General features: G+C 40.1%; 1 protein-coding gene across 2 annotated transcripts in view; it reads left to right on the top strand.

Annotated features, from left to right (window-relative positions):
- The first annotated feature begins 4,377 nt into the window (after positions 1-4,377).
- The window catches only part of myo3a (myosin IIIA), a 58,234-nt gene continuing 38,702 nt past the window's right edge, over positions 4,378-23,909 (top strand). The window contains exons 1-4 of one of the 2 annotated variants that reach the window (XM_018741055.2): positions 4,378-4,557; positions 7,018-7,152; positions 19,887-19,991; positions 20,484-20,583. In XM_018741055.2, the coding sequence (XP_018596571.2) occupies positions 4,390-4,557; positions 7,018-7,152; positions 19,887-19,991; positions 20,484-20,583 (508 nt within the window). In that variant the 5' untranslated portion in view covers positions 4,378-4,389. The remainder of the gene's footprint in view (positions 4,558-7,017; positions 7,153-19,886; positions 19,992-20,483; positions 20,584-23,909) is intronic. The other variant, XM_029246299.1, reaches the window with a different exon arrangement.

The following is a 23,909-nucleotide window of genomic DNA, read 5'->3' as shown; positions in this document are numbered from 1 at the left end:
AAAGGTTATATCTGGGGATGCTTCTGGAGTTACGATGCGTGAGCGGTTACGCCATAGATGATCTGAAGAGATCTTGGGCAAAGTGGATCTGGAAAAGGTGGGTTTTCAGACCCTTCTTGAAAACAGACAGAGTTTCAGCAGTTCTGAGTGAGAGGGGGAGGTAATTCCACCACAACGGACCCAGAACCGAGAACCTCCGAGCTTTGCCTTTCGTGTGTGGGACCACCAAGCGAGCAGAAGTAGATGAGCGAAGGGGCCTGGCTGGGGTGTACCGGTTGATCAAGTCCTGTAAATAGCCGGGAGCAGTTCTATTGATGCATTTGTCCACAGTAACCAGAGTTTTTACACAAGCACCTTTCCACAGTTTTGCAGGTAGCGTGTTTAAAACCCATGTGTGTATACAATTACGCTTCCCTAACAAGACCTCCCACCCCCAGCCCATTCATCTCTCCTTAATGGGACTTTTTAACTCTCCTGTTAACCTTTGGGTTCTGTTGGAGATGGCTTTCCAAATATTGGTGTTACCATACAAAATTAGGTGGCTCATTTTAAAGTTTCATAAACCAAATATAAAAAATGGATTTTCAACTAATGCTGTGTTTCACTTCATCCTTAGTGATTTTCAAATTGTCTACTCTTTTTTTTTTTTTGGAATTTATGGTCTTTGGACCTCTTTCCTTTAATCTGAATGACACTCTGTGTGTGTCTGTGTGTGTGTGTGTTTGAACTCCTGAATCTCTCATTTGACCCTCTTTGCTCTTTATTACATTCTCAGCTGTTCATTTCCTGTGACCAGATCTGCGCACACACACGACAGATGTACAAAATGTGAGTAAAAATGGTAAAATTTACTGAAACTGGTAATCATTAATTTCATGTTCAGATGCCTGGTGTGGAGGATCTCATGAAACCTTATAACAGTCAGATGAGCCAAACTATATGATAGAAAACATTTGCAAATGGGTCAAATTTGTCTGGAACACAAGTAGAACTGTGTGATTGAAACCGGTGTTGTTCTATGACTTCTTCATGCGCTCAAAGGTGTGTTCTTATGCTGTAGAATACAAATAGCTTTTAAAGCTAATACATTCACTGGATTATGTGTTGGGTCTTGGGTTATGATGTGACAAGCAAGCTTCTGGTTCTTCAGCATCGTCAACCTCAAAACAAAAGAAAAAATCCACTTGGGATAATATATTGAATTTTTTCTCTTGTATTCATGCTGGAGTGAAACTGGAAGGGCTGTGCTTCCGCAAGACCGTGCTGCTCGTACCCAAATAGTGGGGCAATGATTCCAAGCCGATAATCAGAAACAATGGAGATGTGAAGAGTGGAAGGGTCATGTCCACTCATTTTCTCACAGGGAGGGACTGCAAACGGGGCTGTATTTTTAGAGGTATTAGCCAGCTTTGCTCTCAGTGAATGGCAGGCTAAAGAGGGAAAGGCTTGTGGCGTAACCCCAGCTAATTCCCCTAATCTGGACATATCTTCGGCTGCTTAGTGCTGTTTCCAAAGCTACGCAGGGGGGCCGTGTCTGGGATTAGCCTACGGCTCCTCCTCCACTGTTTACAAGTTTGTCAGACTCCCTCCTGCTCCGTCCAGTGACCCGTTTGCTTTTGCATGGACCAATCTTGCCGAAAATGTCCGATGAGCCCTTGAAAAAACAATGTAAGTGAGCGTTAATCTACCTTCTAGCTCGGTAAATAGCTTGTTCACTGTAGGCATGACGTAGCTAAGAAGGTCAGGTTGCTTAATCATACAAAGCAACTTGCACAAAGTGATGGCAAAATAGGGTGAATATTTTTTATCTGTCTTTCATAGCTTGGACTTGTTGGATCTTTTATTTAACAAGTTTTATTCATGTCTTTTTAAAGTGCCTAGAACTTTCAGCGGCTGTTTTCTTGGTTGTATTCGCTGAGGTCGAGGAACCCCCAAGGCCCAGGATCCTCTCGTGTTCCCAGCTCTGCTGAGGACAAAAGACATGAGCAATGTGTTGCTACGCTGAGATCTTTTACTCTAATCTGTATGGCGCCGCCACTCTGTGCAGGCGTTTGGAACGTCGGCCTGCGTTAGGGAGCGCACAGCAGGCAGGGCAGTGGGAACTGCAGCCGTGCCTCTGTTAGCACCAAGATTTATAGCCACCTGACCCAGCGGTACACTTTGATTCCGGAGTGTGTGGGTCGCCATGGAAAACTGATTAGAATAGGCTCTCTGATTGTCCTTTGACGCAACGAAGTAATATTATTTTGCGTATTTACTTGTTTTCCAGGTGTTACACATTTTGTACACTTATTTCCCAAAATACTGTTGGAAATTAGATGATTAAAGGTTTCATAATTCAAAGAAATTTGGGTATGGGGCAGCCAGATTTTTGGCCTGGTTGTCTGAATGGATGAACGAAGAAACGAATGAACAGGTGAGCGAGCGAACGAACATTTTATTGATACCACAAGAAATTTCAAGAGGCTACAGTAGGGTAAATCAAGAATAAAGTGAAAAAATCTGAACAAAGACTGGAATTAAACTACATTTTGATAAGGATATTGCGTGAAATAGAACATAAATTAGGAATAACAGACAATTCAGTGCCACTGGCAGCAGGAGCTCATCAGGAGGTTTAAAATTTTGAATCCCATGTCACTCTGATATAAAAAAAAGTGTTGAGGAAGTTAGTACAGAGTTAGTATATAATTAATACAAATTCAGTAAACTGAAAAATTACTGGAAATGGTATCAAGTTTAAATGACATATATACTCACTGCTGCCAGCACTGCAGGAATTACTGCGGTATAACAATAGGAATTTGCTAATGTGCTACTTGAAAAATACCTTTACCCAGATTGCATTTCATTGTCAAAGGAATGACTTAAAGTAGCCAACTCTCAGGGTGGCGAACGAGCGTTGGCAGCAATTCTCGGCACTTTTGCAAGAGTGCCTCTCTGTCCATGCAGCCTATGTGATTTGTTTACCGCGGTTTGCGTGGCTGCAATTTCTTCAGGAGGGCGGTGGAGAGGACGCATGCATTTGCCCGCTAGCTCCCGAAAAGAACAAAGCCAAGGGAGACAAAGAGAGGAGAGGAGTGTGTGTGTGTGTGTGTATGTGTGTGTGTGTGTGTGTGTGTGTGTGTGGAGGTGGGGTTTGGGGAAATGATAGCCTGTTAGCCAAGGCTCATAAAGCCCTTCTTAGAGTGGGCCTCCACACGGCGGAAATGAAAGAGCTCGGCTTGGTTTCCACTCGAAACATTTCTCGGGAAGATTCTCTTGGACCACAGGAGCGTGCGATGCTGATGCTGGGATTTTTGGCTGGAAATGGGTTTACAGCGGGACTAAATGAAAACCAAAAAGAGCAGAGGCTTTTATCCAGTGTGCCGATCGGCACTCTTATCCACCAGTTATATCTACATAATGTAGCTGTATTGTCCATATTCTGGATGTATGGCTTTTCCTGAGGCTTTCTGCAAAGGTACAAATGATTGCTAATAAAATGATAGGGTTATGCCAGATAGTGGAGCATGAAGCACTGGCTTCGTTCCCTCAGCTTCGTTACCCATCATTGTGCTGCTTCGGCTTTGGAGTGGCCCAGCCTCAGACGCTCTCTGGAACAGTGACATGTCCTGAAACCAGCCCCTAATTGCTGCCACTCATTGTTTATTCTACCAAAACACCAGCACTCTAGGGGGGGGACAATAAAACATAGCGAGCCTTTCCTGTTTACTTCTATTTGGCTCCACTGGAAGACTCATTAGAGCTCTCTGTTCAAAGCTTTTTGTGTCAGTTGACAAATGAAATAGTTTTCCGCCAAAGGCAGCCTGACCTTTTTTTTTTTTTTTTCCAGTTGGTCAGCGCTGCAAAAGGTCAATCCCGTTTTCTTCCCAAAAGTTTCTCTGTGCTCTCGTTTTTGCTGTATGTTTGGTAAGGTAGAGAATTACCGCCGGCAGGACAGGGACGAAACCTTTAAATTCTGTCTCATAATTGGGTCAGTGGCTTTAATTCCCACCATTACCATAAAGTATTGCAGCTACTCGGTGCCACATTGTCCTCCTTCCAGATTTTAGTGTGCGTGGTCCATGGTGCCATCTTTTCACATCGGAAATCAGAACTACTGTGAAAACCAGATGTGTAATATACATATGCATATTCTCTTTGTTCTTCTTGATCAGTATTGCTGTCTTTATTACTGTCTTCTTCAAATATTCAGCGTAATTTGTTTATAAACCACCTTCTTGCACCCCAATAAAGAATACTGAACAGATGCTAAAAATTGAAAATCCATAACTGTAAAGGTTTTTTAATAGATATTTTGTCCTTTTTTTATTTGATAAGTTATAAAGCGGATGTAAACGGAGCACTAATGCGAGGATGTGAATTCCCAGGAGATCGCTCAAGAAGATGTTTCCGCAGTCCGGGAAGTCAATCGTCTTCGACAACTTTCCTGATCCCTCGGACACCTGGGAGATTGTCGAGACCATCGGGAAAGGAACTTATGGAAAGGTGTACAAAGTCCTGCACAAGACGAATGGAAGCAAGGCGGCTGTCAAAATTCTTGACCCCATCCATGTGAGTGGACCACATCTACTGAGTTGTTTACCACTAATGTTTTAATTATACTTATGAGTGGTTTTTTTACATTTATTTATTTAGCAGACACTTTTTCAAAGTGACTTACATTGTTAAGCTACTTACACCAATTTATCCATTTATACGACTTGGTCATTTTTCCAGTATAAATTCAGAGTAATTATTTCTCTGGAGGGAGTTACAGCAAGAGGTGGGATACAAACCCGGATCCCTCAAGTGTAAAGTGGTGGCTCTAGCTACTACATCCCATACTGGTCCTGAAGGCTAAACAAACTTCCTTCTGGAATGTGCATGCTGTGAGCTTCTCGATATCCATGTTAGAAGTGAAAGCGGGCGCGTGCACCTATTTTAAAGACATGGACTGGAAGTTGGTTCTAGTCCAAGTAGGGACACGACTGAGGAGGATACTCAGGGTGACTTATTCTGATTAAAAATGCCCAGTTGCAGTAAAAGGGCAAAGCTGTAAGTTTCCTTTTGATAAAAAAAGATGTCGCCTCAGCAAGAAAGTCTGCTGCTACTACTAATAATAATATTAAAATTTTAACAGGGTGTTTTTTAAATATTTCCATAACTGTTTTAGCTGATACAGTGAATTTTCATTTCAAGGTATAAGGTCATGTTACTCCAGACTCTTTAAAAAAAGAAAAACACCATAGAGGGTCTTTTACCAGCCTCAGCAGCGAGGCCTGACTGACACAGTGCTCAGCTCCATATGTACATATATGTCTTATAAATTAAGTATTATCACATATTTAAGTGTATAAAGAAATCATTCTAAGACTTTAAATCTGAGCAAATGATCACCCCCATGTGCTCCAGATTTACCCCCACAAGGTGCCATCTCTTCCCTATCCAAGAAACAACACAACAATGGATGAAACCTCTAGTCATCGCAACAAAATTCACCAAAATGACCGTATGAGGTCCAAGAAACCAGAACTTTCTTCCACCTCAAAACCTCCCAAAACATTGCCATACCTTTATTTTAAGAATGGATAATATCACAATTTCAAAAGACCTTTTTTTTTTAATTTTTTTTTTTTATCAATTACACATTGAGAATGACATCCTAATATAATGATGACCCTTTAACTGACCAGTCATTCATACCTTTCCATTCATATTCATGTCAAAACAATGAGTTGGAAGACTACATATATTCAACACACAATTTTTCCAAAATGAGTATGGTTGTTCAGCATAACATAAGACAATGCTTGGCAATACTGGCAATGGCAATATTACTTCAAAGGTACTCTTTTGTTACTGTCTTAATTGTCCTTGATTACAGATGAAAGTGGCATTGTTGACAAATTAACACATTTTTAAAAATATTTTGGGGTGGAAAAAAAACTATTGATTTATGTATATTTTTGTTTAAGATGGTCTACATCTTTTTGATTTTTTCATAGATTTCTTTGGATCACTCTGAAATTTAAAAATCATTATTAAACATAAATCATAATGTCATGCAGGAAGGGATAAAATCTATTTCTATTTTTTTAAATAAAAAAACATGTTTGTCAAAATATTAAATACATGTTACAGAAAATTTGATCTTTATCTTATATGCAGGTGAAAAATGTACAACTGATTTAAACAGTGATTTTAAAATAAATATTAAAATAGCAAAAGAAAACTAAACTTCATGAAACCTTTTGTTTTTGTCAATGTTTTGCTCTAAATTCAACAGAACTGACATGGAATAAAATCTGTGATGCATAAATGAATGCAAATTCTTGTAATTTATTAGGTTCACAAGGCTTTTCATTTTCAGGCTACTTTTACTAATGTTTTTCGGTCAACGTGTTACCTTTACGGCTGACTTGCTCTTCTCATATGCATAGGGTCTCACCATGGCAACCAGGAAACCCATTCTTACCTAGAGATGTGAAATGTTTTCTTAATCTGAGGCTCCTGCTGGATACATCATAAGTGTATCTGGCTAAAAGTCTTTTTAAAACAAAAATCTAAACATTGCATTTCAGTGTACAGGAATAATCTCTGTTTCTTTGACTGCTATGCTACTTATGCCTTGAAATGTCATTTGTTGATATTAAGGGCAGCACAGTGGTGCAGCGAGTAGAGTTGCTGCTTCAGAGCACCTGGGTGGCATGAGAAAACATGAGTTCAGTCCCTGCTCAGTCTGTGTGGAGTTTGCATGTTCTGCCTGCTTGTGTGTGGGGGTTTCTTCTAGGTGCTCTGGTTAACTCCCACAGTACAAAGACATGCGGTTGAGCTGGAATGGTGATGCTAAATTGCCCATAGTGTGCAGATGGGTGACTCTGCATGTGTGGCTGACCTGTAATGGACTGGCATCTCACCAAGGATGTACCTTCCTCTCTGCCTTACACCCAGTGCTTCTGGGATATTCTCAATAAGCTGTTATTGAAAAAGTATAGACTTATTATTACTGATTTTTACTTATTATTATTACAGGACATTGATGAGGAAATAGAGGCCGAATACAACATCCTCAAGGCTCTCTCAGACCACCCCAATGTTGTCAAGTTCTACGGGATGTTCTACAAAAAGGACATGAAGAATGGTGACCAGCTCTGGCTGGTTCTAGAGGTACCTGCGACACTATTTTGCTTTCAGTTACATGTGTATTTGCATTAAATTGTGCTCTGTACACTTGGCATGTTCCCATCCAACGCTGCACTCACCATTTGTGTACATTAAGAGTTTTGAAGTCAAAGGAGTTTGAATTGTGGCGATTCCTACATGTTGGAAGTGTCCTGTTAGAATAGCATTGAGTGAGGACCCCTTGGGGTTGGCCTTGAGTGGCTGGTGTCTATAAAAATGAGATCAAAAATGAAGGTGCAATTGGTGGCAGCTTTTGGGATGGCGAGAACTTCCATTTCACAGCCTTGGGCTCTTGGGTGTCATCCAGATGGTATGCTGCCAGCCCTGTGGGCACTATGGCTATTGGATTCAACGTGTCTTCTATAATGGGCTTAGCCTTCTGGGACTTACATGTCCTTGACCAGATCTCATGAGGCATGTAGGGTGGAGTTTGCTGCTCCATCTTATATCCTACTTAGACAGCAAGAACATGGATTTCCCTGAAAGGGTGTCAAAAGAAGGAAAAACTTTGCTGTGGCGAGAGTATAATATGTCTATTTTAATAGTTATATGGATGGACGAATAAAACAAAGAGCAATATAGGTATATCACTATTGAAACACAGTTTTTTTGTTTGTTTTTTCCCCTATTCCAATGTTTCTGCCTTGATCACTTGATTATTTACAACCAAATGAGAACGGAAAAACTGTGCTTTGCCTTCAAGAAATCCCTTTATTGTACAATACCGTCATATTCTACTCTTTTAAACTTGGCTGATATAGGACTATGAGGCTTTAACTAACATGTACAGGGTGTCTTTTGAAAATAATAGCAGAAGTAGCCAGTTTATTTCTCAGCCTGCAAATCTGATTCCACCTTGAAGCCCTTTGAAATGCCAAGTATGCACTAACCACATAATAAAGGTCACCATGGAATTGTGTGTCTTTGTGATCTGAGTGTGTGGTTTTCCTTTCTCTGTCCGGGGCCATCGTGACAACTCCTCTAAATGACTAAAAGGAATACCTGTAGACAGAGGGTGGTGGGACCAAGACAGAGGCAGCTGGTTGTGTGGAGAGGGCAAATGTCACTATTCATCTTTGTCATAGGCCCACTTTTTTGTGGAGTTTGAGGGGCTTTGAGTAAACCCCCAGTCCATTGTCTTGTTCTAGAACCTATTGTACCTGCTTTCCATTTTCCCATAATTCCTAAGGGCTCATGATTTTTTTACAGCTTCCTCTCCTAGGAAGAGGCTCTGAGATGTTTCTGTAACTCAAGGAACAAGCGAAAAGGATTCGCACAAGCTGCTGTCCTTTCACTTCCATGTAGCCTTGGAGATAGTTTTCCAGCAGTCAGCTCAGGTGACCACCTCGGCCAGTCTCCTGCACCCATTAGCTGAGGGCCTGGTGCACATGATGTCCTATCACCAGCTGCTTTTATCATATGAAGCCAATGCTGAGATGGAAGACAGGTCTTTGCCATGTGTCACGCAACAATAAAAAAAAAAAAAAAAAACTTTCTTCCATGCAACTTTGTTTCTAAAATAAAGTGAATTTTCGCTGGTCGCCTGTTCTGGGTTTTCGCACACCGTCAGTTTACTGTATTCAAACTCCCGCCCCACACTGAGAGAGACAGGCGGTCCAAATCTGGAGGGCTAATCCTGAAGCTGCAATCAGCTGCCGCCATTCAAGCTTAGCACTGGTACGAGCCAGGGGCGAGTACCATCACCATGGTTACCACCCCTCTCTCTGACGGGAAATTTTCTGTCATTTTAGGTTCATTGGAGAGTTCCGTGTAACTGCTGTGTGTTCATTGTGGCCTAATTGTTGAGTGGTATGCTTCATTTGTTTGTAAGGTTGCATTGCTAGTTTTGATTTCTTATGGGGAAATGTTGTGGACAATAAATATCCACCAACATGGAAATCCAGGATATGACAAATGTGCGCGCACACACACACACACACACACACAGACACACACACACACACAACTCCTGTGTGAAATAGCTTTCCACTCCCCCGATCATGTACATATATAGGACATAGACACAGACTGTGTCGTAAGGGAGTTTTTACTGCAGCAATTGTTATAAACCTTGAACATTTTGTATCTGGTTTATAGTCGCTGTGTTGAGGCATCATTTTTTTGGACTGTCTGAAGATTCGGCCAAACAGGCACGTCCCACGTTGCATGTACCAGTCCATACTGGATAAAAGTCTTGTCAAAGCCCTCTTTGCCTTTTTTAGGTAATAGCAGGAACATGTAATGAATGCATATATATGTATATACACATATATATATATATATACACACACACACACACACATTTTCAGAACCGCTTGTCCCTTACGGGGTCACAGGGAACCAGAGCCTACCCGGCAACGCAGGGCGTAAGGCCGGAGGGGGAGGGGACACACCCAGGACGGGACGCCAGTCCGTCGCAAGGCACCCCAAGCGGGACTCGAACCCCAGACCCACTGGACAGGAGGACCGTGGTCCAACCCACTGCGCCACCGCACCCCCTATATATATATATATATACCACTGAGAAGCTTGCACTATGAAAAAAAATAAATCAGATTGAAAGCACACATACACGGCAACAAAAAATAGCGCACTATAAAAAGGTGTTGATAATTTGTATGAGTTATCATAGAGATTAATAAAGAAAAATTCCAGCAAAAAATTCAACACTTGGTTTGTCCATGTACTGATTTTACGGACGTAATTTCAGGTATTAACCACAACAAGAAAACTCTTGCTGAATTTCTAATGCTAAAGGAAATAACAACACAGGTTCAATGACAGTGCTAATATGTATCATTACTAAATTATTAATAACACTACGTCTTAACTGCCTCTCAGCATCACACCAGTTTCCTGGTTGCAATTCAGTGGCTCTAAGAGCAATATTTTGGTGCTGTTAGAAATTTTCTTATTTCTAAGCACTTCTCATTTTACATCGTCCTACCTCTGACAGTATAACATGGTATAACACGCTTTACAGTATATTGTTACTATTAACCAGGCAATACCATGACGCCACTTTATTTTCCCTCTAATAACCATTAGTAGTAAGTTTAATCGAAGCAACAGTTTTAAATAATGTTTTATCAAAATCTGCAACATTTATATTCATAACTGAAATTCCTTTTCCATATAACAAAATATTTTTTGTACTTGTTCAACTTCACAATGCACATGTACAAGCTTTAACATTGCATGTCACAGTGTGTTGAAAGAATCATTGCATTTACCAAACAGTGCTTTTTATCTTCTTTGGGCATTTTTTTTTGAGGTTCAAATTTAACCTTTCATTACCGACATACAGTTAAAATGAAGAAGTTGGATTATTAATTCTATCAATACTAATTAATTTCATGAACTGATATTGCAGCTCAAATTTGTAGTATGTTCCATTTGCTTAATTTAACTAAATCTGCAAACGTTCATTTTCTTTCACACAGGATGATTTTCGATTAACAGAGCTGTTATTCTGGTTGACATAAGACACGTGTGTTCATAAAAATGAAATGTAATGTGATGTTCTTCAATATGTGTGTTTCATAAGCTGCTGTAGTTTTACCGTGCCCAGAGGGTATGCCACAGTCTCTTAGCTTCAACTCTTGTTGGCAAAGGAAGAGGAGGAACAATGCGGTTGTCGCAGCAGTTGTGGGTAGAGGGGGGTGGAGGACAGTTCTCCAGTGCGAAGATCCATGATTCTTCCCTGCCTAAGTCAATGTTCCTCTGGAGACAGAACCCTCCCGTAATTAAATTGACTGATTTCTCGACTAAATTATTTGACTTGGAAGCACGATCTCATTCAGTGATGTCACTTACTCTCACACGAAATTGAACTTGACTGTGCTGAGTGTGTCCTACATTTGTCACTCAGGCCTTTTGAGAGAATCAAACTGGAGGAGACCATGATATTTGATTTAATGTTATCTGTCTGTAAGACGAGGGGTGCGGTGGCGCAGTGGGTTGGACCGCACTCCTGCTCTCCCGTGGGTCTGGGGTTCGAGTCCCGCTTGGGGTGCCTTGCGATGGACTGGCGTCCCGTCCTGGGTGTGTCCCCTCCCCCTCTGGCCTTACGCCCTGTGTTGCCGGGTAGGCTCCGTGACCCCGTATGGGACAAGCGGTTCTGAAAGTGTGTGTGTGTGTGTGTGTGTCTGTAAGACGTGTCAGTGTGCGGCGAGCCGGTTCAAAGCAGGACCGATTTGAATGTTTCAGCAACGATTGTTTAGCCTGCAGTGCTTTTTTGCAACCTAAAGCCAAAGTCCCACTGGATTAAACCCACTGATCCCAATGTCTAATTAAATTATTTAATAAAGAGAAGCACATTCACCTCCTTTGCTTGTTTTGGGCTCCAAGTCATAGATTCCTTTCAGTTTTTCATCCTTTGGGTTTTGATCCAATTGCTCATATTACCTCATAAGTATGATCCCATGATCTGGTGAGATCCAGGTCCAAATCCATTGACCTGTGAGCCACCCATACTCACATCAAGGGCTCTTTCTAAAAATCCTGCTGTTGAAATTCAGAAGAGCAACCAGAAAGTTGTCGAAACATATGACAAGTTCCTGGTATTTTATCGCTAACCCTTATGGAGTGTTGGTAGTTCAGAATTCAGCCTGATTTCCTATTGAAATAAATTTTTTACGGGTAAAATTTAGCAACTATTAGCTTAAGAATCATTCAACCTGAGTAACAGACAATAACCATTATTCCAAACATTGAGGTGGTTACATGATATTCATAATGCATTTAATAAAGAAATTATGCCAGTGTGATGATTTGCGAATAAATTCATAAAATAATTAATTTAACAGCAATAACACCTTCAGATTGCTGGAGGAAGGAGTGTATTGGGATGTAGTCACAATTCCAGATGAGAAGTGATAATTGAGTGGAAATCAGTTGGTCGGTGAGATTAATAGTGTGATGTGGGCCAATGATAAACCTTTTTTTGTTTTTTTTTTTAAATGACTGCATTCGACAGCTGAAAACTACTTTTGAAAGGCTGACAAAATGTCAGCTAGGGTCACATCATGTCAGTTTATGTGAGGTGACAATGGAGAATGTATTTCGAGCCCAACAGATTGCACACACTCAAGTACTGGGCATCGATTTACAGCAGGACTACTGTTTATTAGCCCATGTTCTTGGAATTGACTCAATCCATAACTTCTCCAGATCCCCGAATGCAAAATCTACATCTGGGAGAACAAAAGCATGTTCTCTTCACACAAACCATTGTTGGTGTTGTCTCTTGTTAGGCTTGATTCTTTTGAATAACCAGGGTGGAAATTTAAATAACTAAATTTTAAATAACCAGGAACATCAATAAAGTCATCAGAGCTTCTGACTCTAATGACTTTATTGATTTTTTTTTTTTTTTTAAAAATTAGAATTCATAAGGGGGGGCCGCGGTGGCACAGTAGGTTGGACTGGGTCCTGCTCTCTGGGTGGTCTGGGGTTCGAATCCCGCTTGGGGTGCCTTGCGACGGACTGGTGTCCCGTCCTGGGTGTGTCCCCTCCCCCTCAGGCCTAACGCCCTGAGTTGCCGGGTTAGGCTCCGGTTCCCCGCGACCCCATATGGGACAAGCGGTTCAGAAAATGTGTGTGTGTGTGTGTGTGTGTGTGTGTGTGTGTGTAGAATTCATAATATTTTCTCACAGATTTCCACATTTACTTTAACAAAAACAATGGACAATGACATTGAAAAAAAGTGGAAAGGCCATTTTACTGAACATACGCAGAAACTGGACAAACTGTAATTATTTTTGTGCACAATAACCTAAAAGCAAGCTAGTATGAAAAATAAAGATTATTAGTCACATGTTTGTCACCTCAACTCACTTATTTTTTTCTGCAGATGATATCATTGCTGGCACAGTGTATTTGCTGTGTGTATTTTGTTATTTGCTTCTACTTATTTGTTAATATTTAATTTAGAATAACTGTTTGGGGTAGCTAGTAATGCAGTGGTTAGCACTGCTGCCTTTGGACCCAAAGGTTGCAGGTTTGACTCTCACCTCCAACTATAGTACCTTTGGGCAAGGTACTTACCCCGAATTGCTCCAGTAAAATTACCCAGCTGTATAAATGTGTAAATATTTGCAGGTACCTTAACATGGTTAGTCACTTTGAAGAAAAATGTTCTATAAATGCGTTAATGGTGTCTATATACAGTACAGGTGGACTTGAAAAACAATTTACTACATGCAATAAAAACATCTTCCCCTATGTTGTTTCATCTTGTCCAGTAATAATTCTTTCCATGCTGAATGTATTATTTATCAGTTTCGATTTTGTCTCAAAGGGTCCAAGAAGTAAAGATTGGAAAATAATTGCTCAGCTCCTAATGAACACACTTTAAAGGTCAATCACGTGGCACAAAGCTGGTTATCTGTATGGAAAATTGGCCACTGCAGCGTCCTATTTCTGGGAGCTGAAAGGTCCATTGATAATAACCCTATTTTGATCTTTTTATTCTTTTGATCTGGTCTTAATCTATTCATTTCTGGCACCTGCATTTGAAAGGGTGCTGCTGATGTATGGGAAAGCAGATCACCTTCCAGGGAATCTTTCTGGAACCCGATGCCCTGTCCCTGTGATTCTGTTTAGGCCCAGTGGTACGTAAAATTAACAGTAGTCCAGGTGAATAACCACCGGTGTTAATGGTGCTTTTTTTTTTTTTGAGAGATATGAATTTAAAAAATATGTTTGATATGAACCAAAAAGGAACCCCACATGCATGCTGGGATTTTCATATTAAAGCATTTGACATGAGATTTTTGAACCTGGATTTGGAGGAGGGGGGCAAACATTTCCCTTGAGCCTTTTCCGTAAAGGGAGGAATTAAGATGATGTGCTGACATTAATAACACACCCAAAGTCAAAATGAAGGTAATGAGAAATGATAAGCATGAGATCCCAAAAATAACTTTGCTTGTGTAATACATACATTTATTAGTGTAACTGTTTATTACCTGCAGTAGTTTTTGATTATTATAATAATGAATATTCATTAAATGTTTATAAGTGAGAGAGGAATCACAGTAAGGTCCTGTAATTTGTATTGCAGTTGTCACGGTGTAGTTAATTCTGTGTGCAAGCCTTTCATAGGAATATTACGTGGAAACTGTGCATACCTTCCTACATCTCAAATATTACCGTTGATTACTATCTAGGAAGATGAGACGTGAAAAAATTATTCGTAGAGCTGCACTAGGGCAGAGCGATGGAGCTCAGCACATTAAAATGTGTCTCCTCCTTCTGATGATGACAGGTGATGATGGGGAGTGATGTGGGCCTTGACGTCAGACAGGCCTCGCTGTGCACACAGCAGCTTAATGCTTTTCTCCTCTTGACTGGTGTTAGCCTGCAAATTGATTGGGAATTACTTAGTTTTTAAAACACCCATTAACTGGTGACCACAGTGAAAATATTATGTGGCAATTCCTGCTGATAGACATCGAATGGCTTGGAGTCATCAGCTACTGTAGTCAATCTAATGCCTATTGGCCTGAACGAATAGGCAGCAATGTGACGTTAAGGTTTAAAATTAAAGCAGTTTCCCACTTATCTGCAAAATGTGTTAAGGTAGATGTGTAATAAGACTAATAATAACCAAAATTTTACTTATTTTAGTTTAATTCACAATCTGTATTGAATAACTTCTTTCTACAGTGTGCAACGTGTTTGGCAATTTAGAAATCCCCTTTTTTTTTTTTTAAATCTCTTTAAATGGTAAAAATGAAGCAGAAAACATGAAGAAACAAACAAAATTGACAACCATGAGCAAGCCTGCAGGTATGGATGTAATGAGGGTTCAAATGAGTTTGGCAGCTCAGGGAATTCTTGTGACAATACCCAGAGGGACAATGAAAAATTACAGCTTTTTTTAAATAAATGGAATACATGCTCTATAAAGTACATATTATAGCATATATGCAGGAACTGTATTGGATAAATGGGACCAGGATACAATCACGGCCTTTTAAGAGTATTTGCGCATTTATTATAACTATTATGGAGTTTCGCAGGTGTGCTGTAACTATTCTCTCAACACCAAAATCATGCACACTATTCATATAATTCTCCATGGAAGCACATTGTACATTGGATCGCATTCCAAACTATCTGAAATGTAGTTGCTTCTAGTGTAACAAACATCTGAGTTACAGATTTTTTAATGCGTTTTATTTGCATCAATTACTAAAATATAGAAATATTTTGGGAGTAACAGGGGGTGCGGTGGCGCAGTGGGTTGGACTATAGTCTTGCTCTCCGGTGGGTCTGGGGTTCGAGTCCCACTTGGGGTGCCTTGCGATGGACTGGCGTCCCGTCCTTGGTGTGTCCCCTCCCCCTCCAGCCTTACGCCCTGTGTTACCGGGTTGGCTCCGGTTCCCCGTGACCCTGTATGGGACAAGCGGTTCTGAAAATGTGTGTGTGTGTGAAATTAGAAGTTAAGAAAATTGCTGAAATTAATGTCTTTGTCACAATTTTTTCCAGTAGATTCATATTAGATTTGATTTTATGTTATTTGAAAATATAAATAATAAAATAAGCCTTCCAGAAATGTTTGAATTATTATCTTTGTTTTTTATTATGACTTTTTGTTATGAATGGACTTCTGGTCCCATGTTTGTAAGTTGAGGAGCTACTTCATAATCAAAAACCTCCTTGCATATTTATACATGATGGTGCTTGATAATTTGTACACTTACTGAAAAGCTTAATTAATACAGCTGATACTAATTAGTATCATATGTTTCCTGGTTATAAACACTGCAGTATGTTTACATTGTACAGCTTGTACTGGTAGATAATGGAGTGAATTAAAGAACTTTCAGTTAAAAGTGATGTGTTTGTAAGCTTAGTATTGATTTAAAGTACTGTAGCTTCCCCTATACACTGCAACTCCATGGACACAAGAGGAGGACAGAATAACACAAAATAGCCTCCTGCTCAAAAAACCAAAAACAACTACTTGCGTTTAGAAGATGTCTTTGTAAAGTCAGAATATGCCAGCTTGCTGCATTTTCCATACATATTTTTTTTCATCAGAAAAAAATCAAAACGTTAAAGTCAGATGTTCTCATTGTTGCTTCACTGTAATGCTGAGCATGAAAGACGTTACTGACCTTTTCTACTTCGCTGAGGACTCTGTTTTGATTAAGAAAGACTCAGTTTGATTTGACAGTCGTTGGTGGTCTCCAGTGTGAACTGTGTTTTCTGTAGACAGTGGAACTATCTACTCCAGAGCTCCAACCACTCTGTCCTCCTCTGGCTGAGGTCCAACCTATACTTAGTCCAATGAAAGTGGGCAGTGGACAAATTCTTCCTGTGTTTGCCTAGCGACGCCATGGCATTGTGAGCTTCCCATGTATGCCATGGATTCCACCACCCTTAGACATGTTCTCATCCAGGCCTGTCTTGTGGTGTTGTCAGCTCTTCTATGGTTCCGCAGATACGGTTCACACAGGTGTGGTGATGGGTCAGCCAGCAGTGCTTGCGTGGACACACGTGAAATCCTAAACTGTCCTCATTGTGGGGATATGGCAAGTTCTATCTTTTGATAATTTTCTGTTTTCCTCACAATTCTTTTTTTCTGTTAGTTATGCAAATGAAATCTTACTTTAATTATCCTTCCATTGGACCATGTCACAAGCTATGAGTATGCATGTCTTACACAGGGGTGTACAATTCCCATCCTAAATTTGACCCCTGCTGACAGATGAAACCCCAGGTGAGGTGACCTACTACCCAAATAACTCCTCCCATATAGAATTAAAAAGTGAGCAAAGGCCAACATGGGCTCTGTCCATCAAAGCGTCTTTTAGTGCCAGGACCTAAATTAGCTGCACTTTGTCATTTTTTGGTTTAGAAATGAATCTAATGCAATCAGCAGATTGAGTCCCATCCAAAGAGGGGCATTAGTGAAGAAAATGAGATTACATATTTACAAGGATTGCAGCAAGTTACCAACATTTCTAATGCATGCGCCTGTGTGGTTAATAAGCAATAAAGCACACTGACTGTGGTTAATAACCATATAATTATGTAATATGGATGTCTTTATGAAGATTGTGGGTGGCTGGGAGAAAACATGGGTCCATGATTCTCACAGGAAGAGTGGCTGGATGATTTCCTTTGCTCCCTCGAGCCCCACTGATGCTCAGAATTGCGTGCAATTGAGGAGCTTTATGGGTTCCGCCCTCCTCGTCCCACTTCCAGCTGACGAAGATGAAGCACATCTAGTTTCATTCACTGGAATCCATTTTGACCGGAGTCCCACAATGCGGGAACAAAATACACCACATGCCATGTATAAATACTGCATAGAATGACCAAAGGCGGAACAGTTGTAATCAGTCATGTAAACAATCATAACCATACAACACATATTCTTCTCTGCTGTTAACTGAAAGCATTATTTTCACATGCCATTTATGTACAGTAGAGTTTATATCTGATCTGTTCAGTCCGTATTAGGCATTTAAAGAGAATATTTTTACTTTTGCATGAAAGCAATGGGAAATACTGATGCAGCTTCATATTAAATAGAAGACTCAAGAGTAATGACATGAAAACAAAGCATTTGCTCTTATTGTTAGTTCTATGAGCATACAAATGTATATGCGGCCTTTTCGTATTGTATCCTTTAATTTCTTCCCATTGAAGCTGGTCCCCTTGAAAAGCATTTTATTTCTCATTTCTTCTGGTTAGACAGCACAAAATAATGGGTTATCGTTGTTGCCGTGGCAACACACCAGCCCATTTCCTTCAATTTTCTTAAAAGGCCTGCACTAGACTGCAAAGGTGTAGCTGATCTTCCATAAATACAAAAACATGTCTTGTCGTGTTTTACTGTTCGTGCTGTAACAGCTGTCTAATTGTGAGCATGTTAAATAATACTTTAAAATGGTAAAAATACTACATTTTTATGTTTTTTTTTTTTAAAAAAAAAAGCTATATAGTGCATAACATTTCAAGGTGAACTATTTCCCTAGATTAAATTGGAGAAAATATCTTCCAGAGTTTTATAGCTTTTCTGCATTCTTTGTGGAATGAAATGATATTGTCACTTACACTTTTGTTTTCTTTCAGAACACCAAAAATTCCACTGTATAGTTTGCCCTCTGTATTGGAAAAGTACAGCATTGCGTCCGGACTAACACAGATATGCATTGCTATGGAAGATAATTCTGTGACCTGAATAATAAGTGCGTGAGCGCACTGGAACTGGGCTGACATTCGGGATTTGTGAAATATTGTTCGTTTCCTCCCTGCACGTACAATAAGACTGAGGAAGGATGCCTTCAGCCAATAATTTACCAGTTAACACATCCAATTTTAATACTGAAGAACCTGACAAAAGGTTAAATGATGGACATATCAAAGATGGAGAGGAATATATGAAAGATGTCAAAGAAAATTATGTGATAAAAGTTCATTTAATTTCCATGGCCAGTATAACTTTCCCATCTTTTTCTTTGCTAAATTTGTACGTTTGTGTCACTTGCAAGAGAGTTGTTTTAGGTTTGGTGTGAGATGAGTTTTCCAAACAATTCCGTTGTCTTTCTATAGTATAAATTTGTGATATTGAATATATACTATGAAAAACACTGTACAGATATTTACTGTACTTTAGTACATATTTATATACATTTGTACACAGCAAAATTTGAAAATGATAACGATGTGGCCCTGAAACTGAGGAATACCTTGAAAAAATCATTTATCCTTTTGACCTTTAGTTAAGAATGAGAAAGAATGTATTTAGACAATGATTTATCAGTTACCATAAATAATTTAAAACAAAAGAATCTGGTAAAAGGTTCCTTTTTCTTTTTTTTTCCCCATATATTCCTTCCTGTCGTAGAATACGAAACTATATGAAAAAATTTTCTTTCTTTTTCAGGGTCATCTCAGTATCATTTCATTATAATCTATGTGGAAAATGTTCCAGAGAGGTGTTTCGAGTTTGGTGTGAGCTGAATTTTCCAAGTGATTCCCTTTACTAGCTGTATTGAATATGCACAATATTGTGTATAATCCTACCGAAAAAACATTGTACATATTTATGGCTGCACCGTGTTGTTTGGTTTAGTATCGTTTCACTGATTCGCCTCTTGTAAGAATACTGTCTGTGATGATATTGATGATAGCTGAACATTCCTATAATCTCTTTAGATTCATGAATTCCTGCATTCACCATATGAACAAGTGTATAATCTTTTTAATTTAACAAAGTCAGAGATTGTTTTTACAAACAAAACATCAGAGAGGCAGAATGTGGCTAAATTTGTATTTTTAATACCCTATAGCAGAAAACAGCACCGTCACAGAATTAACAGGGCTGTATAATTTGAAGACGTGAGCTTGAGCATGTTTAATAATCACGTTGTTTAGTCATCGCAAAGCTCGGTAAATCCTTTTTATGAACATCTTTTTTTTTTCCCTTCTTCTTCTTTTATACCGAAGGCACATTTTTACACCTCCCTGTGACTGTTTCTGAAAGATAAGGTTTTTATAGATTGAAGAACACGACCATGGAGCATATTTGGAACAAGATTTCATTCGTCATCCCGTGGTTCCAAAATTCCTTATCTGAAAGTCCAATGCATTAGAGACAAATAGGATGCAGATTCTCCAGATAGCTGAGTGTCGGCGCTTTTCGGCGCCGCTGCTGTGTGCATCTGCTGGAAGTTTGTCTTCCTCTTCACTTGCAGCTGTGCAACGGAGGCTCTGTGACAGAACTGGCGAAAGGCCTGCTGAAGAGAGGTGACCGAATGGATGAGGCAATAATCGCCTACATCCTGCATGAAGCACTCATGGTAAGCCTTTAAAAAAGTGAAATGTTATATTTATGTATAATGAGGCACGGAAAAACTTAAATAAATAAAAGGTAAAAATGGCAGGATGAAGGTATTTGATTTTTAATATCTCTTTGCTGTATGAAAAAAACCCACAAAAGGGGCAGAGACGCAACATGGGAACTGAACATTTAATTATGCTTATTTACACTTAGGTCCAGGCAGTGAATGTTTTGCATCACATTTGTGTCCTTGACTTAAGATAGAAATGAATTATGTAAATATAGCTGAAATTAGGTGCCACATGTTTTATGGACTCAAACTGTCTTCAGGGATCTCGCAAGAGTGGCTGAAATCATTCGTGACCCCCGGCGCAACTTGCTAACCCACATGTCACAAAGTGTAAATTTAACAGCATTTACTGATGGCGGGAGGCGCTGTCCTCGAACACACCCCTGAGGGGCCTACCTGATGTAAACACAAGCCGCATCTTGGCTCTCTGTGTTGTTCTAGGGCCTTCAGCACCTTCATGCAAACAAGACGATCCACCGTGATGTCAAGGGCAACAACATTCTGCTGACCACCGAGGGAGGGATTAAGCTGGTGGACTTTGGTAGGTAATTCAAGGGGATGACAATGTTAGCAGGTTGGGTCAGGGGGTGTAGTGGTTAGATCTGCTACCTTTGGATTGGAAGACCAGGTTTGAATCCCATCTCCTGCTGTTGTACCCTTGAGGACAACACTTACCCTGAATTGCAAAAAATTACAAAATTACAGTTACAAAAATCACCCAGCTATGTAAATCAGTGTAAGCTGCTTTGGAGAAAAGCATCAGCTAAAAAAAAAAAAAAAAAGAACAATAATAGCAAACTTTGTTATATATAGGGCCTTTGAGAGCAGCTTATCAAAGCAATTTACAGAAAATTAAAGATATACAAGGTACAATAATGGAACAGAAATAAATTCACAATAAGTATCAGTACAATAAAAATTAACAATGAGAAATCCATGAAAGATGACAAAATAATCCAAACAGGATGACAAATGATATGAGTAAAGGGGAAAAATGTTTTTCGCCCGCCAGTATAAAAATGTAGGTCTTCAGCCTGAATTTAGAAGTGCTTAGAAAAGGTGGATGAATAAAAGTAAAACGGAGCATCCAATCACTTCAAGCTTCTCATGCATGCTAATGGTTGCTGAGACAATTCCAGAAACTTCCCCTTAAGCGCACAAAAAGAACATCTGTTTCTTCATATTGCTGACCTTAAGTGTGGAATTGGAAGGACAGGACTCAGCTTTCGTTGCATAAATGGAGCTTGTGTTTTACCAGGGCTACAAATGACTCAGCTTCATCCCACTTCTGAATCACTGATTCTCCTCAGGGGTGGGGGTGGGCCGGGGCGTAATGTTTCCGTCACAGCCTGATTGTGTTCACCAACTTTTTACACAGGGTAAGTTTACATTTTGACATTCATGTCCATTGCTCAGCATGGGGTCTCTACTGACTGGCACATCCCAGGCATCCTACTTTTATTATGAGTCCTAGAATTTGACTGATGAAGCACAGTTTTTGACATCTCATCAGCTTTCTGACTGCAGCTCTAAATGTGTTTTGTATAGATACCACTCCTTCTGCAATTTATGGATATGAATGATGAAAAATCAGAATAAAGCAATTAATTAGTGTAGAGAATCCCAAGGCGTGTGGAGATAAAGGGAGGTCCAGGGGTGCACAGGGGATCGCAGTGCGACTCAGAATGTGGACCGGACGATAACGTGGACGGGAAAAGATAGGTGCTTAACGGCGCGGATAGATAGACGCAAAGCGATGAGTCGCGCCGTAAGGCCGGAGCTTATCTGTGCAAGCTGAATTCAGCTGAGTCATTGTCTCTGACCAGAGAGGAGTGCAAAAGGCTCATTTGCTAATAAGGAAACGCTGAGTTATTCTGAGTTTTGCGTCTGCTTTCGTGGGCTTTGAATGTCCTTTCCATTTACATGCTCTGCACGGGACGGCTTTGCGTTCTCCCGGATCGTGACGCACCGCAGCTCTGCCCTGCGATTTGATTTGCAAAAATTCCTCTTTAGCCGCATTATGACATCACGACAAGGCGGTTCGCAGCCCATCCCTGCCGGGCAGGAGGATGCGAATGCAGTCGCAGCGCGCTGGTGTGCACATAGTTAAAGAATTGCCGTTTTCTCATTTATTTCCGTAGCTACAGAGCTGTGATGCCCCAGGGTGGGGAATGTAGGGATATGTGAGTTTTATCGTATTGGAATGTGTGGTGTGTCAAAGCCTGTTACTGTTTCCTGCATCTAAGGGCAGTTCTGTTATTGCCTTGCACATCCTAGGATACAATCAAAACATGAACGGATATCTATTAAAGGGCCTGCAAGATCATGGTACATGGTGTTCTCATAAGCAGTGGATATCTAAAACTTTTTTTTTTTTTGCCAGAATGTGATGCCTTCTCGTCTTATAAGTAGTTTATTTGAAAAAGTCCATTATCCTGCCTGTTAATCAATATCTTAAATAATTAGTGAACATTAGGAAACATAAAGCTGTGAGATAAAATATTTGCACATTTCATTCGAATGAATTCTATTGCGATAGACCTCGAAATGTCAGCGGCTGAAATATCTAACCTTAAAAAATGTAATTCAGAGCTAATTATTGCCATGACTTTTGGCCCGGAGCGTTCTGACTGCAGTGCGGTAGTCCTGAAGGCAAAACTAGGAAATTAAGGTGCAATTTACGCTCTCTTTTGACATATTCGCTGCCTTATTTATGCATATTTGCATAATAGACTTTTTTTTATGTAACAACCTTCATTTAGTCGCAATCCCGCCGCACTACATTGTTTCGCAGGGTCTTCCTCGCACGGCGATCCGCACGGGCCCGGGGGGGCATGGGTACGGGGGCACGTGTTCGCTTCCTGGCGCACGCCCTGCGTCACGCTGCGATAATCTGGAGCGTGAAGCCAGCCATTTTGTCTGGAGCGCACGGATGAGCGAGCAGCTGAATTGATAAAGCCCCCGCAGTGAATCATCATGGGGGGGGGGGGGGGGGGGGACATTATTGGGCAGCAAGGGTGGGGGCCGGGGGCCGGGAGCCGGGGGGTGGAAACACGAAAAGCTTTCCACGTCTTCATGAATATTCTAATTGACAGTGTTATCTCTCTGATAATTATTAAGTATGTCCCCGAGGCCTGGCTCTTAGCTAATGTAGTGGAAAGGAGAATTTTCCTCTTGTTTCTATGTATTTGTGTGTGTTTGTGTGTTTGTGAACACGCGTGTGGACATTGTAGCACCGCAAAAGTCCACACTTTATTCTGTCAATTTTTTTTTTATTAATTTCCCAACAAAACTAATATGAGAAAAATAAATATTATGCAAACAACTCAGACAGAATAAAAGAGAATCGATGCCGAAGCAACAAAAGCGAAAACGTGAAATATGAAATCTTTTTGAATTATGTACACGTTATTGGTCTTCAAAACTTTAAAGCTACTGGAGGTCAAAACTGTGCTGATTTACTCTTTGACATCACCATGAAATTTCACAAGCAAAACTAGATAAATCGAATAGTATTCTTTACTTGTCTTCCTGTGGATATAATAAAAACCAAGCCTAGATGTTAGAGAAAAGTTATTACATTAATGAATCTACACAGGTATTTTTATTAAATTATTTTTATTATAATGGTTGGGTATATGAACAAACTCAAGAGAAAAATTTCAAATATGTCTTTTCACTGGGTACAAGCCATGAATCAGTTTATAGAAAACTAGTAAAGTACATTTTTAAATGGTCTGGTTCAGTCATTTTTCCATTGTATATTTTCAGCAGAACCATTCCAATAGGACATTATGGGGGAAGAGTAGCAATATCTCTTCGACAGAACGCCCGAAAATAATATCTATATATGGTGGGCAAGCAGCA

This window comes from Scleropages formosus, chromosome 19, assembly GCF_900964775.1.
Source record: "Scleropages formosus chromosome 19, fSclFor1.1, whole genome shotgun sequence".
Taxonomy (NCBI): Eukaryota; Metazoa; Chordata; class Actinopteri; order Osteoglossiformes; family Osteoglossidae; genus Scleropages; species Scleropages formosus.
Note: the sequence above shows the minus strand (reverse complement) of the source record. Positions and strands in the feature narration are given on the sequence as shown.